The sequence below is a fragment of the Gorilla gorilla genome, chromosome 1 (assembly GCF_029281585.2).
Source record: "Gorilla gorilla gorilla isolate KB3781 chromosome 1, NHGRI_mGorGor1-v2.1_pri, whole genome shotgun sequence".
NCBI classification, from domain to species: Eukaryota; Metazoa; Chordata; class Mammalia; order Primates; family Hominidae; genus Gorilla; species Gorilla gorilla.
In genome coordinates, this window is record NC_073224.2 from 141,019,167 (window position 1) to 141,030,329 (window position 11,163).

At 34.2% G+C, this 11,163-nt stretch overlaps 1 protein-coding gene across 2 annotated transcripts in view; it reads left to right on the forward strand.

The window, feature by feature from the left end:
• The window catches only part of PLPPR5 (phospholipid phosphatase related 5), a 112,474-nt gene extending 102,054 nt beyond the window's left edge, over positions 1-10,420 (forward strand). For both annotated transcript variants that reach the window (XM_019020746.3, XM_004026185.5), the window contains exon 6: positions 9,688-10,420. In XM_019020746.3, coding sequence (XP_018876291.1) covers positions 9,688-9,720 — 33 coding nt within the window. In that variant the 3' untranslated portion in view covers positions 9,721-10,420. The remainder of the gene's footprint in view (positions 1-9,687) is intronic.
• The last annotated feature ends 743 nt before the right edge of the window (positions 10,421-11,163 follow it).

Genomic DNA, 11,163 nt, shown 5'->3' on the forward strand with positions numbered 1-11,163 from the left:
TATCTTTAAATTATATGATTCATTCAGTCATTAGTTAAGGAGCGAATAATCAATGATAGATTTAAAAATCATTTCCAATGCACACATAATTAGTTACACATGGATGGGAACCTGATCCCAGCCGTTCATCTCCCTCTTTTTTCAGGTCTATTTCCTTATTGGAGACCATCCTGGAGACACTATGGAGGGCCTTCAAAATCAATCAGAGGATCGCAGTTCTGTGAAAACATTTTGTTGAAAAAATATAAAATTTTATTTGACTAAAACTAGGTAAATAAGCAGTGACTCAATTCACAGTTTTATGAAACAAGCAGTTTATTTTTCATAGTTTTGATTAAAGAAGCAATCAGTAAATAATTTGCATATATTTATGATCTGAAAATCTGAATAAGCAAAACAAAAAATGAATAGGAAGTATCTATGGGGTCATCACAATAATCACAGGAAACATTTTCTTAAAATAACCTTCAAGACCCAATGAGCATGTGTATGAGTTTGTGTTGAACACAGAATTTCCCTGTATATTTTATTGCTTTTATTCACATAACAATGCATCATAGATATGATTTCAGATCCATAAATATAACAGTCATATCAGGCATACTATTAAAAGCTAATCTTCAATTATAGCTTAATATGTGCTTGGAATTATGCAGAGAACTTCACATATAAAATATGTGAAGTCATTTGAGTGTGTCTTATTTCCATTTTAAGGAGAAAGGGACATAGGTTAAGTAATACATCCAAGGTCATACAACTGGTCTGTGTTCTGAAACAAGTATATGAATCCTTACTTTCCATTTTCAAAGAAATATGTTCCATATTTGTCACTTTAGAGCTCCAAATCATAATCACTGTGCTGCATGATATTATAAGATTATATTATTAAAAGTTATAATCCATATAAATTCTCTAACCATTATATTTGTTAGACATAGATTATTGCTTCCACTTCCAATTTTCCACAATTATAAGTAATACTAAGGTAAATGTTCCTTAAATATATATTTTTGTAAGCTCAATTAATAATTTAAGATAAATTCATAGATATAGAAGTGCAGAAACAGAGCATGAACACTTTTAAGGCTTTTGGTTGAATTCATATCTGTATGTTCTCTGCAACAGTGGAGAACATTGTTCTTCATAACTTTTACAATCTTATAGGCCAAAAATAAATAAAGTTCTCATTTCAATTTATATTTTTGAATATTTTTCAATAAACTTATTTTGTATTTTTCTTTCGTACTGAAACAACCAGATGATAAAACAATAATTCAATAACTGACAAACCAAATTTTAGACATGTCTTGGCCTTTAGACTTCATGTTATGTCTGGTGGGCCTAATTTTTTTTAATTTGGATTTATTAAAGCATAATTTGCATCCTGATACATCCTTCCTTGGCATATAGCTTTATGAGTTTTGACGAATGCATACTTTCATGAAATTATCACCATAATCAAGTCAGAGAATGTTTCTGTGAGTCCCAAATGTTTCAGCCTTCCCCTTTGTAGTCATCCCTCCTTCAGTCTCCAACTTCGAGAAACCACTGATTTGTCTTGGTTCCTCGTGTTTTGCCATTCTCAGGATATTATATAAGCGGACTCATGCATTTTGAGTTTTTGAGTCTGACTTATTTGTTACATGCATCTGTAGTCTGTGTTTTTCCCATTTAATTGCTGAGTAGTATCCTGTTGTATGGATGCACCACAGTTTGTTTACCCATTTGCCAATTGAAGGTTGGGTTATTTCCATTTTTTGGCAATTATGAATAAAGCTGATACAAACATTCATATACAGTTTTTTGGTAGTATACATATTTTATTTCTTTTAGATAAATACCTAGCAGTGAGATTGCCAGGTTGTATGGTAAACATATATTTACCTTTATAAAACATTTTTCAAGTTATCTGTGTCATTTCTAATGGCCCTTATGATTTTGAATGGTTCTAAAATGAATCTTGATGTAGCTCATTCAGATTTTTATCAATGGTGCCTCTTTGTGAAAATAAGCAAGTTTTTAAATGAGGAGTTTTAATCAACTCCTGGTTCTACAAGAATTTATCATGCACTTGGTCCATTATCCACATCCTCCGATTCTTCTCTGTCAAGTAGTGTTAGGATGCTTATTTAGTAAATCTAAAGCATTTTAAAAAGTTAAAGGAAAATGAAATAACTAAGAAGAAGCCAATTTTATAGGTTAAAGTATTAGTATATAAAACAAGGCATGGATACAATTTACTGTTGAGTTACCTTATCATCAGCTGTTATGATAGTGAAATTTTATTTATAATCAGATTCGTAATATATGAAATGTAACAAATATTAAATACAGAGCACTATGATATGTCTCGTGGGAAGAGAGAATTTTGTAACTATATACAGAAGATGATGATGGGTATACTGGAGGAACACATAAAGGGAGACCTGTCTAAACTTAGCAATGCTTGAAACATCATCTTAGGGGAGATCTGCAGGACCATGAGCCAAGTGAGGACAAGAGAGAAGAATGGTCCAGGTGGAGAATCCAGCTCGCGCAACGGTTTTGTTTAGCAGGCAAGATAAGGGCACGAGGGCGAGAAACTTGAGGATGCTGTTAAAGATTGATCTTATGATCAACTGTGGGGTCCAGAAGGAGTGAAAAAGAAGCGGAATTCATAAGGAGCATGATAGACTGGAACAGATGGATAAATTAGTAGTCAGGAAATTTCCTCATGGCCAAAGAAACCTTGTTGTGTGAGGGAGGTAAGACAGGAGGTAAGTTGGGATTTTACATTTCAAACATGATTACTGGTTGAGAATATAGCTATGAATAAGGGATAAAAATGTGGTAGAGAGGAAGGTTATTATAGTTGAGGAGGTTAACAAACTTAGAAGACAAAGTGCATGGATACCTATATCCACCAAATACCATAAACACATTAGTATTCATAGACTTCCATGAAATTTCATGTCAATACGTTTGGGAAACATTGAGTTAAAGTGAAACAAACAATTAGCTGGGTGTGGTGGTGTGTACCTGTAACGCCAGCTACTCAGGAGGCTGAGGCAGGAGAATTGCTTGAACCCGGGAGGCGGAGGTTACAGTGATCTGAAATCTCACTACCGCACTACAGCCTGGGCGACAGAGCGAGATTCCGTCTCAAAAAAAAAAAAAAAAAAAGGGAAATAAACAGGTATTTTCTGAAGGTCTTCTTAATACTTTTATGCATTGTGTAACTGTAAGCATGACATATAATGTGCAGTTAATGTAAAAAGGCTTGAATTCAAAGATTTATTTTTTGGAATTATTCCAGTTCACTGATTTTTTAAGCAATACTCTTTTGCCAGTGAAAGGACAGCATCTTAAAGAAGGAATTGATTTTACATCCCTGATAATGCTTACTTCATTAATCACTTTTCTTCACCTTTAGGCAGTGGTACTCAGACTGGCATAAAAGACAATCCATTGCTTGTGGCACTTGCAAAAAGAGAAGATATCTGGGTTTCACACCAAGACATTCTGATCCAGGAGGCCTGGGCTTGGGCCCCAGGACTTGTACTACATCAGTCATATCAGGTGATCTGGATGTGGAGTCAGCACTTGATCTGGATACAGCTGGGCCTGCAGAACCTCTGACACAGTGGTTCTCAATATTGGCTGTACATTACAATCATCCAGAGAGCCTTCAAAAATTCCAGTAACCAGGCCATGCCTCATACCAATTAAGTCCTGGTCTCTGGGGTTGCATCAGTATTTTCTTAAAGATCCTGGGTGATTCCAGCATGAAGCCACAGTAGAGAATCAGTGCCTCTAAAGATTTGGTGTGAAAAGCCTTAAGCTTCTTTGGCTTCTCAGGACTTGGAAATACTTCATAAGATCTGTAGCTAATGCTCTCGTAAAAACTGGGCCTGCCTCTGGTTTAATTATCAGAGAAAGCTGCCTAGAGATTCTTTTAGAAGGTAGCTGTTAGCTCCTTTCTCTGAATAGTAAAAAAAAAGGAAACTTCTGAATGGAAACAAAACTCTGAACCAATATAAAACTCTGAACTAAAACAGAACCACTGTACAGAAAGGTTAATAGTCCCCCAAAAAAGTCACCTTTCCCAAGAAAACTTTGGTTCTGTCATGATAGCTTTTATGTCTCCAACTTCTTAAAACAACAAGAAATTGCTCAACATACATTTTAGAATCAGTTTTACAGCTTCAAATCTGAGTTTAACTAATTTCTTCTTAAATAGTTCTAACATTGTTTCTCTTTACTAAAATACCAACTTCACAACCTACCAGAAGGAAAACAATGTGACAAAGTAGAACCTTCGAACACATACTCCATGTACTTTGCTTTTTGCCTTTCTTCTGCTCACCTTCCCCTCCTCAAAGGACACAGTGAATGAAGCAAGTGAATGAGTTAAAGAAGCAAATCGCAAAATAAACAGGGACAATATTCGAGATTATGACATCCACCTATCTTTTCCTGATGCAATGTAGGCTATGTCAGAATTGTTGGTTAATTTATTGGACCATGATTCCTTCTCCAGAATCCTTAGTGTCAGATATTTTTACAGAATTCAAAATATTTTATATTTTAGGAATATGTATATTTGGTTACACAAGCAGCATCTGGAGCAACAATTGTAATCACAGATGAGTATTTCTGCAGCAAAACATGGAGTATAAATTGCCTCACAACAGATCAGGTTTTGCCACCGAATGAGTTTGCATCAATCTTAAAAGAAACATTTTGTTGGGTTTTAAACTTTGTTTGGATATGAGCATTGAAGATCGGTAGAATAGTGTATTTTATATTCAAATAGTGAGCTTCATTTGTAAAATTCTAACCAATTACTTAAAAATTATTTATTTTACTTTTTCATTTTTTTAACTTTCCTTTTTAGCTTGTTTCCGTGGCTTTTATAAGTAACTATAAATAAATGATGAATAAGTTTGAGTAGGGACAGGGACCTTTGTGTATATAATCCCACTTAATCTTAATAAAAATCCATTCAAAAAGTATGTATTCTTGTCTCTATTTCACAGATGAGAAAGCTGGGTCTGTGAAAGGTTAAATTGCTTGCTAAAATTTCACTTGTGATGGAGACCACATTTAAACACTTGACATTCAGATGACTTGACTGCAAAGACCACTGTACCACACAGCTTCCGCAGCAACAGAGTCAGAGACATAAATCATTGCATGAAAGACAGGTGCACAGATCCCATTTTATGTTTAGGTTAAAACCCTATGCTGATTGTTGATAGCTTCTCCTATTCAAACACAAAAGCTTTTTATCATCAATCATCTTGAAAGAATGAAACTGGAATAATATTTAATCTCAGCATTTGGTCTAACGATGTAAGAACATGGAACTTTAAATAAACCAGTACTTTGAATAAATTAAGACAATGTTTAAATAAACATTTAAGTAATATGTAAAACACATTTTGTAGGTGTGCCAAAATCAACCTATTGAGAATGGTCAAGAAGAAAATTCACAGGAAAGGTCCTTTAAAGACTGTCTTGCCAGGCTCTTCAGCTGGATAATGGGAATAAGCCACTGTGAACACCTTCAATTAAGGCAATAAACGTATGTGCGCTGGAGCGCACTGGTGTTGGAATTGGGTTGCAAAGCTAAGACAAATACAGAAAAATGTGTCCTTCTGTGCAGGTTTTCCTTACAACCAAAAGCAATATAGGAACTAGAGCTTTTGGTTGCTGTTGTTGTTGTTATAATTATTAATCTTTCAAATACATTTTATCATTAATATGAATTTAGCATTCCTTAACTAAGAAGCCATTAATAATGGCATTTTACTTGTTTTCCTATAGCTATAATTCCAAAGACTTCCCTGGAGTGCCCTTTTTGCATTTTCCCATATTTTTCCCCTTATTTGTTGATTGAGTGACAGGTCTTGCCAGATGGCAAGTCATCACCAAAGTTTCGTGCCACGAATCGTGACAGTTTTGTCTTAACATTTTTTTTTTAAATTACAGACTGTATTTTCTATGTGGAGGTGTAGAATAAATAGTAAAATAGAGATTTTCATGCAGAACTTAGAGCTTTTAAAATGGACATGCTATAGAGACTTTAAAATTTATTAAATTTAAGTATCCAGTACAACTTCCCAGAAACGTGTTTGCTTTCTCTTGTGACCCCTGCACTCAAGGACCAGACTCAGTATTTTGCTCAGTGGTTTGCTGTGCACCTGAGTGAACACTTTCTAATGGATGCTTCATGTAGCATATTCTAATCTACAACTATTTGGGGTCAAGCTTTGTCATCTCCATGGTAAGCCTCTGTTAATGTAATTGCAGAAGGTACCAGGAACTGTGACAATAAATTATATGACCAGTTTCTTCTCATGATTCTGAATAGAACTTTTAAGCATGAGCTTTTGGTTTGCCTACTGCTTTTTTGCACTATCATCTACTAAAAAGATTTAGTATTGCATATTCAGAATTTAGCCATATTGAAAAAGAGAAACACTTGGTCAACTACTTTGCCTCACAGGCAGTCCATTTCTCAAGATAGCAATCTGAAAATATTAAACACAATTCTGGTTTTCCATGTTAATGGGAAAAATACTGCTGGGAAGTGAATAGACAATAACTTCCTGCACAGGAATTAGGCCATCTGTATATTTCAAATTATGCATGTACATACCTTGGTAATGTAAGTTGTATAATGTACCATCATATGATAGATTCTTATAAAAGGACCTCAAGTAATTATCTTGGTTCTTCTTTAGATTCCTTCAGGGAAAATCACCCCTGTGCCAGAAGTGAATTAAACTTAAAAAAAAAACTACTGAGATAAATAATCCATCTCTTTCATTTATGACATAGGTTCATTAGCTCTTAAACAGTAAAGTAAATGAACAGAAGCTCTCTGATCTGTCTGTACACTCCTTTCATGTACTATGATTAAATTTCCCCTTAATTTTCTCTTCCCTAGGCATAGTCACTTCAGTGTTTTATTTTTGTCTGTTTATCTGTCTGCTAACTACAACTACCTTAAAATGATGAGCCCCAAGCAGGATACTTCTAATCCCAGTCAAATAGGAAAAAATGAAAGCACCGCAGAAGTTAAAACTTAAGTGATGTGAAATGGAAAGATGCTAATTTGGGGGAGGGGGCAAAAGTTTTCCCTAGAATCCTAGGATCTAAAAATATAGTCAATCTAGAAATCAACTGTTGTCCTTGTAGTTTAACTTGGTGATATTTTTGCATAGGAAAAGAGTATTATGGCTTAAAATGTATGGGCAGTTAAAGGGAGATCTAGTGATCACTGAAGCATGTGATTTTAAATGCCAAGACTGAATTCCAGTATTTTCTAGATCTCAATAGCTCACCTACAATTATACATCCATGCCTCATTATTAAGGTTTCTTAGTCTGTTTTGTGCTGCTATAACAGAATACCACAATCTGGGTAATTTATGAGGAGCAGAAATTTATTGGCTCAGGATTCTGGAGGCTGGGAAGTCCAAGGTCAAGGTGCTCACATCTGGTAAGGGCCTTCTTGCTGCACCATAACATAGTGGAAGCACAAAAAGAGGGAACGAGAGAGAAGGGGACTAAACTTGCTTTTTTATAACAAACACTGACCTATGATAAGGACATTAATTCATTCATGAGGGCAAAACTCTAGTGGTCTAATCACCTCCCATTAGGCCTCACCTATCAACACTGTTGCCTTAGAAATTAAGTTTCCAACATGTGCATTTTAGTGGACACATTAAACCACAGTATAGGGTGACTTTATATTACTATTTGGGACAATCCTCATTTAAGCCTGTTGTCCTTGTGTAGTATTAGCACCCTTTTCCCCCTTCCACATGTCCATATTTAGATGATAAATTATATGGTCACCCTACAGTTATTACAGTTTCTTTGTTACACTGTCCAGCTTGCACTTGTGCACTTGGTTTTTCCTCTATTTCTGTCAAGCTCTGCATTGATCATCAGTGGTTTGCTTCTGGTTATTTCTCTGTTTATTAAAGTCCTTTAATGTGTATTTAATTCTCCCTTCCAGGTTAGTGGTTGTCCCCTTAAGATCATCTTCAGCAAATTTAATGAGCCTTGTGAACCCTCCCTTCATTATCTGGGTCAACAGTGGGAACCCTGAGGCTTAGGCCAGTGGCCTTTGGGACACCATCCATGTTATTTCTTACCTCCTTTCTTTTCTCTGTACTGCCCCTTATTGACCCTTTTCCTACCCACCAGTTGTCACTGACTGATTAATCTTTAATTTCTATCTTAACATCTTTCCAGAAATTATGTTGTTCTAGATCCTATTAAGAAGTGTGATGTTCATGACGGTTTTGTGCTGAAACACTCTAGATCGAATTGCATTTTCTCAGTTCACTGGTTTCAAGTACCCGTGGGGCCACTGGAAATAAAACTGTGATGTATTATTTCCACAGTTCTTATTGTTTTAATTCAATCATAGTGCATTATATAACTCTGACAAGTCATCTTTACCCTGAAGTCATGCCTGAGCTTTTGTAAGGAAAACTCAAGAAAACTTACAGATGAGCTACTGAATTTCCAGACATTTTCATGATGCATTTTTAAATGGGAAATTAAAGTTTCTAAAGTGTTACCAGGAGTTAGTGGAAAAACTCAGCATGCTCTGGTCACTCCTGATTCGTACTAATTTTGTTTTTTTCTAGTATTAAGTGGGTCAAGCCTAGAAGATAATGCCCCAAATTGTAGTCAATGAGATTCCTTTTGTGTGGTTTAATATGCCTAAATTCAATGAAAATGAATTTTAATTTCTTTACACACATTTTAAATATGTTTTGATGAATTAAAATACTTAAACTTGAAAAAAGCTATATGTATGTTGAGAACATTTTATGGCATACATTCATGATATGAAATTCTGTTTATGATATCATTTGTTATAAAAATCCAATGCAAAAGCCATACGAAAACTATACAAAACACATTTAAAATGGGTAGTATGATGGTAGAACCCTTTTGTAATGCTGATGTTATTTGTTGGGGTTGTCAGTCATATTAGATCTTGACATAAGCCCATATGTAGCATGATTAATTATGTAATGGTAGTTTTTCATTGCAGTATTTCAGCAGGCATGACATGGCCTGTTGCATGCCTGAATCTATTTAAATATTAGCCATTCCACAGAGTTTCTTTGTACATAATTCTGTTGATTTAAAAAAAAAAAAGGCTCTGTGAAGAATTCTGTGGTAGAGGTAAACAACAGAGACTACAGTCTGGAGTCAGGATTTATGCATCAAAAATGAAGTGTTTAAGTAGATTTTTGTCAACTAGCAAATGCCATTTTAGTCTGAGCATTTCACCATCTCATTCTACACCATCTGTCTCTCAGGGAGCAATTAATCTGAAACTCCAACATGCAGCATTAAAATTCCATTAACACTGAACAGAATATTAACGTGTCTGGCATTGCCATTTTTATCTTTTCAAATTTCAGAGTTCATTTTGAATAAAGCAGGTATAACATTTTAATCTATTTGTATAATTAAGATTATTGAATAAAATATGTAATTAGCAGCAAAAATTGTGTAATAATACATAAAACTTAGTTTAATAATGCTGGATGTTTTGCAACTTCAACATTCAGCATATAAGCTAATGATTATTTGTAAAGGTACTACATATTTTACAAAGCTAATGTTCCCAAGCCTCTCACTTTGTCATTCCTTTTTCTTTTTGCAGAACCACATCACTGCCTTCGCAGAAGTCACATGATATCGAAGCAGATGGTTTCTCACTGCATTGGACATCATCCCTTTTCACCATCCATTCATAACACCCAAAGTTTGTTTGATTGCAAATGAAGTTTATAAAGTTGTTTAATAATTTTTATAATTTTAAAATCAATGTCAACCTATCTGTTTCCCCCACTAGACTGTGAGCTCCTCGAGGGCAGGATTGTCTTTTTTTTTTCTGTGTCCCCAGCACTTACAACAAAGCCTAGCACAAAGTAGGTGTTCAACAAAAATGTGATGACCAAATGAACAAAATTCTTAAATAAAACATTCACTTTAGTTTCTCACAGAATCATTGCAATTATGTTAAAAGAAATCTCTACATAAATCGTATTTGTGTATGAAAACCTTCTATTTTGGGCTAGTTATTTTTTTAATCTTCATATATCTATTCAGCAGTATGCCATATTTAATTTGAAGTGGACTTCGAAAGTCATGGGGGTTTTTATTTTGTTATTCAGCATGACATTATTTCCATTCTAACATTTCAGTGTATGAAATTATTTTTAGAAAGTATGTTCTATAGTAAAATAATGTTTCCACATTATATTATGTTATATTTCACTTAAAATACCATTCATACTATACATTCTAAGACTGGTGCTTCTGCTTTTGAAGGGGAAAATGCCAATTTTTACTGTAATAAGTAATGTATCATAATTAAAAATTATTTATTTGGACTTCTTCTCCTGACAATTGTGGCTTAATTCATGACTTGTTTTTGAATGCAGGCAGTATTTAGGGTAGTTTAAATGAGTAAATTCAGCACTGGTACCTTATTATTGAGTAATTTCCCATGGGTAGCAGTGTCTCAGGAGTGGTCAAAAGCTCCACTCTTAGGCTTTTTTACTACTAAAGATTCCACATAATTTAAATGGGAAAGAACTATACCCTGACACATAATTTAAATTATATAAATGCTAGAAATATGGTTAATGTATTTTACTTTGCATTTGTGTAGTACTTTATAGTTTACAAAGTATATTTACACCAATTATTTTATGTAATCCTCATAATAACCTGGTATAAATATGAAGAGTATGGCTTTATTTTTATAGATAAGAAAAATGAAGCCAAGACAGGGTAAATAACATGCCAAATCACAAACTAGTAAGAGACATAGTTGAAGCTTAAATTCAGGTTTTCTGACCCTGAACTCATATTCCTTTCTAATATAGCACAGCTGTCATCTCATTTTGGACACTGAGGCCTTTCAGAGCTCAGTAGAATCCTGGGCAACTACCTATGGTTCAAAAAATAAAGAAATGCCAGAATACAAATAGGAAAGCTCTGCTGTATTTTAAATGTTTATGTTTTAAGAATGAACACTTTTCAAATATAAAACTATATAATAATTATAATCCAGTTTTAAAATAATATCAAGAGTCTAGATGAGAGGCTTTTTGTAAAAGAGAAGCCTAAA